At 44.9% G+C, this 5,328-nt stretch overlaps 1 protein-coding gene across 1 annotated transcript; it reads left to right on the top strand.

Moving 5' to 3' along the window:
* phox2a (paired like homeobox 2A) lies at positions 1-5,134 on the top strand. The gene is made up of 3 exons (XM_071497384.1): positions 1-721; positions 2,362-2,549; positions 2,785-5,134. The coding sequence occupies exons 1-3, from the start codon at positions 499-501 to the stop codon at positions 3,277-3,279; spliced, it is 906 nt and encodes a 301-aa protein (XP_071353485.1). The 5' UTR covers positions 1-498; the 3' UTR covers positions 3,280-5,134.
* The last annotated feature ends 194 nt before the right edge of the window (positions 5,135-5,328 follow it).

The raw sequence follows: 5,328 nt of genomic DNA, 5'->3' as shown, positions 1-5,328 counted from the left end.
AGACCACCGCCTCGCTATTGTCTCGCGCTCTGCCAAGTTTATTATAAACGCCGCTCGAGCTGAGCGCGCTGTCAAACGGAGCGCGAGCGCAGAGCGAACCGCAGTCCAGGGAGGAGAAGAAGAAGAAGAAGAAGAAGAAGAAGAAGGAGGAGGAGAAGGAGAAGAAGAAGAAGAGACGGACAGTGAAAACCAGGAGAGAAGTGAAGGAGGAGAGTCAGACAGTAGAGAAGAGAGAAAACGTCTGGATTATTTCTCGTGAGAAACGTGAAGCGGTGACACGCTCCACGCAGCTGCAGGAGTTTGGGAGAGACCCACGGACAGTGGCGTGGACATACCGGAGACACGGATCAACCCTGAGCATCTTCATCGACTAAGTTGAACAAAAGCCACTCTATCCCCTGAAATAAAAGGCAGCAGCGGGCACATCTGCAGACGCTCTGATTTAGAGTTCGCCTCCTCCTCTTGTGTGCAGCCCGGTGTTTGCGCCGGCTGACCTCCATGTATAAGATGGATTACTCCTACCTGAACTCCTATGACTCCTGCATGGCGGCCATGGAAGCATCGGCCTACGCGGACTTCAGCTCCTGCAGCCAGGCCAGCTCCTTCCAGTACAACCCGATCCGCAGCGGACCCTTCTCCAACCCGGGCTGCACTCCGCTCAGCACGGCCAGCTGCACCCTGGGAGCCCTGCGGGAGCACCAGCCCACGCCTTACTCCTCAGGTAAATGAACTATATATATATACATATATCATACATATATTCTGAGGGTCTACATGTATCTAAATAAAAGTTATAGGATGAGGGAAAAACCTGTTCATTCGGCCTAAATGATTCTTTAAAAGAAAGCAAGGAAGGAAAAAGTTTGGAGCTCCACCACTACATCTGGTTTGATCTGCGAAACACAGCTAAAAAGATAAAATATTTAATTGTCACTCTGTTTTTCATTTAAGGTGATCTAACCATCTGCAATTTAAGGCCTAGATTGTTTTACATGGATTTTATTATAACCTAATTGACACCATTCCTATTTAAGAATTAAATGACTACAAACATTCCTTTATGCAAGGAGACAATTAAAAGCTGAATCAGTGTAATGCTGTATATTTTAATATCATTACATTTTTCATTAATAATGATGTCAAAAAGCTAAGAGGAGATTTTCGGGGGCTTGAACACTGTGTAGTAATTTTGACAATAGCCTATAAATATATAGCTACGTCAATCTGAAGACTGTTACAGGCTTATGATACAACTATTCAACAACAACAAATAATAATAATAATAATAATAATAACAATAATAATAATAATAATAATAATAATAATAATAATCTATCGCCTCAAAGTTTGACAGCTTCTGAATCGCACACACACACAAACCTGTTGGCCATTCCTAGGCCCACCCAGCAGACAAACTGTAGTTATTGTGTGAGTGTGCAATTATTTTTTATTTACCTGACACCATAATTGCGTCCTGTTCATAAATTTAAATAAAATTTAAGAAGAAATACATTTTTAGAGCTGTTAAATGTAGTTCCTTTCTGGCAGAGTTTGAAATACTGGATTTCTATAAGCCACAACTTCTTTTCAAAATAAATCTTAATTGTAAACACAGAAATTCTGATTGAACTGACTAACCTGTGTTCAACCCACCTTGAAAATGTAGCCTAGACTTTGATTGCAAAAGGTCATTAAACTGAAACTAGCCCACTTATATTTTAAGATTGTGACTAATTTGAGTAATATTATTAAATTAATGAATAATTACTTTGTCGTGGTATTTCAAGGGCCGGAAACTCTCAGTCGACCAGTCTGCATTTTAAACAAAAGAAATTGTTTAAGCTAAAAAAAAAAATAATAATAAAATAAAAAATCTAAATAAATGAAAGAAGTAAAAACGAACCAGATTCGTGCTGCAGCTTTCCGACTACTGGATTTTGCATTTTCACAATTTCCCTGTGAATGTGGCCCGTGAGGCCTCCGGCCTGTACCGTGCACCACGACGACGTCAGGTTTGCTTCGGTCATTATTTTTATTCCACTGTCATTTCTGATCGGCTCTGAACACAGTGCGATCATTTTAGCCATGAATTCATCCGCCTTAAACCGCCGGCTACTGTGCAAAAACAGTCGCTTTTTGATCAACGGAATCAGCTGATAATTGTTTATCGATCTGTGAAAGATTTCCTGCAGACGTCCTTTAAAAGCAGCCTAATTTTGTTTTCCTTCTCCGGCGGTTCCTGCTGCATTTACGCACGGCCTCTCCGCGCTTTCACACGGGCTCTGCTCTTTTAAAGTCTCCGTCAGTCCTTCATAGATTGTGCTCTTCGACCACTAAACAGATCTCGTTTCCCTCCCTCAGTCCCTTACAAGTTTTTCTCGGACCCCTCCGGCCTGAACGAGAAGCGGAAGCAGCGGCGCATCAGGACCACCTTCACCAGCTCCCAGCTGAAGGAGCTGGAGCGGGTCTTCGCCGAGACGCACTACCCGGACATCTACACCCGAGAGGAGCTGGCTCTGAAGATAGACCTGACCGAGGCCCGGGTACAGGTGAGGCAGCCAGGCTTTTATTCTTCTGCCTTTTCATGTTTTATACCTAACAGCTGAATTTAAGAAACACAGCAAACACCTGAGCCATTATCAACCTCTGCCAATCAGATACAATTTCTATTCAGTTAATATTAGAAACAATTTATCTGCAATCTTACTGTTTAGGACCATCTGTATATACACACACACGTATCTGTCTTTAATCAAATATCAATTGTACCTCTGTGTTTAACAGGTGTGGTTTCAGAACAGGCGTGCCAAGTTTCGTAAACAGGAGCGCGCAGCCAACGCCAAGGCCAACAGCTCTGGTGGCACCACGGGCAGCACCACCAGCAGCAGCTCTGGAGGAAAGAAGGGCGGGGAGCCGAGATCTTCATCAGATGATGATGAGTCCAAAGAATCCACCTGCAGCCCCACACCTGACAGCACGGCTTCCCTGCCGGGCTCAGCCAATGGGAACTTGGGCAGCCCTGCCAGCCTGAGCCCCAGCCCGGCTCCTGCCAACAGCGGCTACACCAACACCTCCAGCTCTCCGATCCTCCAGGGGCTGAAGCCGCCCAGCTGGTCCAGCCTGGGGCCGTCCAACCCGGCCGTGGCTCAGCCCGCCGCCCAGACTCAGGAGATTCTGAAGGCCTGGCAGCCGGCAGACAGTATGACTGGGCCCTTTGCTGGAGTCCTGTCCTCCTTCCACAGAAAACCCAACCCCACCATCAAGACAAACCTGTTCTGAAGCACAGAGGAAGAGAAAAAGAGAAACAGACATTATGTGGTCTACTGGAACAGTGAGGAGTTTCTGGCATTTGATGAGAGTCAGGACTTACCCATTCTCTGAATTCACTGGTGTACTCAGCTGTAGTTCAGTCAGGCCCTCAAAAAAAAAAAAAAAGATCCTGTCAAAATGATTCATGACTCAGACAATAAAGTCAAAAGACTGGTCAACATCTCTCCCAAAAATATTATGCAACTGTGCACATCATACCTGCAGAACTCCACCTCCACATGGACAATATCCCTCCTGCCATGACTCCCTCTCATCCTCAAATTACAGCTGCTCGTACAGTTTGACCAGAAATCACTCTTCCTCAGATAAAACCACAAGACACAGTGTTGTCAGCTCTATTTAATGATGTAAAACCCCTCATGTACAGGCCCCTGAACTGTCACCTGACTACAACCTTCACCGTGTCAAAACAATATCTGTGCATCCAGCCTCATTTCGTGCGAAATGTCTTTGACTCGTTCACACTCTCTTCTGTTGTGCCTTTCTTGCACACTTGCGCTCACATTCCCACACTCACTGCATTGCGACGCACCCCGTCGAGCACTTGGAGAGCCACAGCAGCGGGGGGGGGGGGGGGGGGGGGGGGGGGGGGGGGGGGTCAGGTACGGGTTTAAAGCAGAAATCTAAACATCACGCTCCGGTCTCTGCCGAAGAAATAAAACAAACTAACTTTTACCCTCAAGCACAACTTCCTCTAAGCCCCCTGACACACAGACCACAGACGTCCCACCAGAAGGAACAGCCCCCCCCCCCAAATCTCTTTGCAGAGCAAAACGGGGCAACACAAAATCCAATTAGAGCAGCCGGGTCCAGACTAGACACCTCCCCAGTTCAATCCATCCCACCCTCCTTCTTTACTGTATCAAGTCCCGACTCCCCGACTCTCATTTTAAATGTGACCCCCCTCCCGCAGGCTTTCAGGTCCCATCATGCCTTTCTCTGTCAAACAGTGGGCACTTTGTTCAAATTCAATTCAGTCTCTGTTTTCAGTTCTCATCTCCTGCAGTTTCCTGCCCTGTTGCACCGGTGGACAGGTGAAGAGCTGGGAGAAGAGGGCAGCCTCAAGAATCCGTCAGCTTAATTATAACTGAGTTGTAGAGTTGGTCTCATTGTAATCCAACTGGTTTGTCACTTCATCGCCGACTGAAGAGTGTTTTGATTCTCAAGCTGGTCTGTGGAGTGGGCTGACAACTCATCACCCACCCTCACTCACTCCTCCATCACTTCTTCAGCCCAGTTTCACTCACCCTGCAGCTGACAAACACGGGATGATCTTTCTCAGAAACACGACACAAGCTGATCAAATGCTGGCAATATACAAAGAGATGGAGTTTTCTACCCTATGTCCATTATTATGCCGATTTTGCTCTCGTCAACCCTGCAAAAAAGCAGCTGTTTTTTCTTTTTAAAAAACTTTCTTTCACTTTGCAAAGTTGCTTGTGAATCATCTCGATTTCATTTTGGTTTTTTTTTTTTTTTTTTTTTTTGGGAGGGTTTATTCTAGAAGGGAAAAAAAACATGTATTTATTAATATTTTTTTTATTTTATCTGTGAGAATCCCACATATTTCTTTGAACTGCTCCATAAACTTTTGTGACTGTAAATTCTGTAATTAGTAATATAAATATTAGGTAGCCTTTTTGTTGATTTCTCTCACGTTGCTTTACAGATTTATTTCATTGCAGAGTATCTGTCTCACAGACCAACACGTCCATGAAAACTATGAATCGGCGGATGCTCTCGTGAATGAGAAGTTATAGCACTACTCTGAATATTCTAATAAATCTACATTATGGAAACACGACCTGGTGTGTTTAATGGTCTGGTTTCTTGTGCGCTGCGAAATAAGGAGTGTCGTGTGTCACGTTCAAAGTCACCACGGTTACATAAAAACATGAACGGCTTTCATTTTCATTTTCCCTTACTGAGGCAGGTCCACACCATAACTGATTCGTCCTTACAGCTTTCCCTGCAGACAACAAGAACAAACAACATGAG

The sequence above is a fragment of the Trachinotus anak genome, unplaced genomic scaffold, assembly GCF_046630095.1.
Source record: "Trachinotus anak isolate AG129_WGS33_773 ecotype Australia unplaced genomic scaffold, CSIRO_AGI_Tana_v1 ptg000014l, whole genome shotgun sequence".
Lineage (NCBI taxonomy): Eukaryota > Metazoa > Chordata > Actinopteri > Carangiformes > Carangidae > Trachinotus > Trachinotus anak.
This window is presented reverse-complemented; position numbering and strand designations above follow the sequence as displayed.

What these genes read in the sequence shown, in the direction of transcription:
- phox2a (XM_071497384.1), top strand. Translation starts at nt 499, where the DNA reads ATGTATAAGATGGATTACTCCTACCTGAACTCCTATGACTCCTGCATG. An exon ending in GCCCACGCCTTACTCCTCAG is followed by an intron (nt 722 to 2,361) that starts GTAAATGAACTA and finishes TCCCTCCCTCAG; the next exon opens with TCCCTTACAAGTTTTTCTCG. An exon ending in TGACCGAGGCCCGGGTACAG is followed by an intron (nt 2,550 to 2,784) that starts GTGAGGCAGCCA and finishes TGTGTTTAACAG; the next exon opens with GTGTGGTTTCAGAACAGGCG.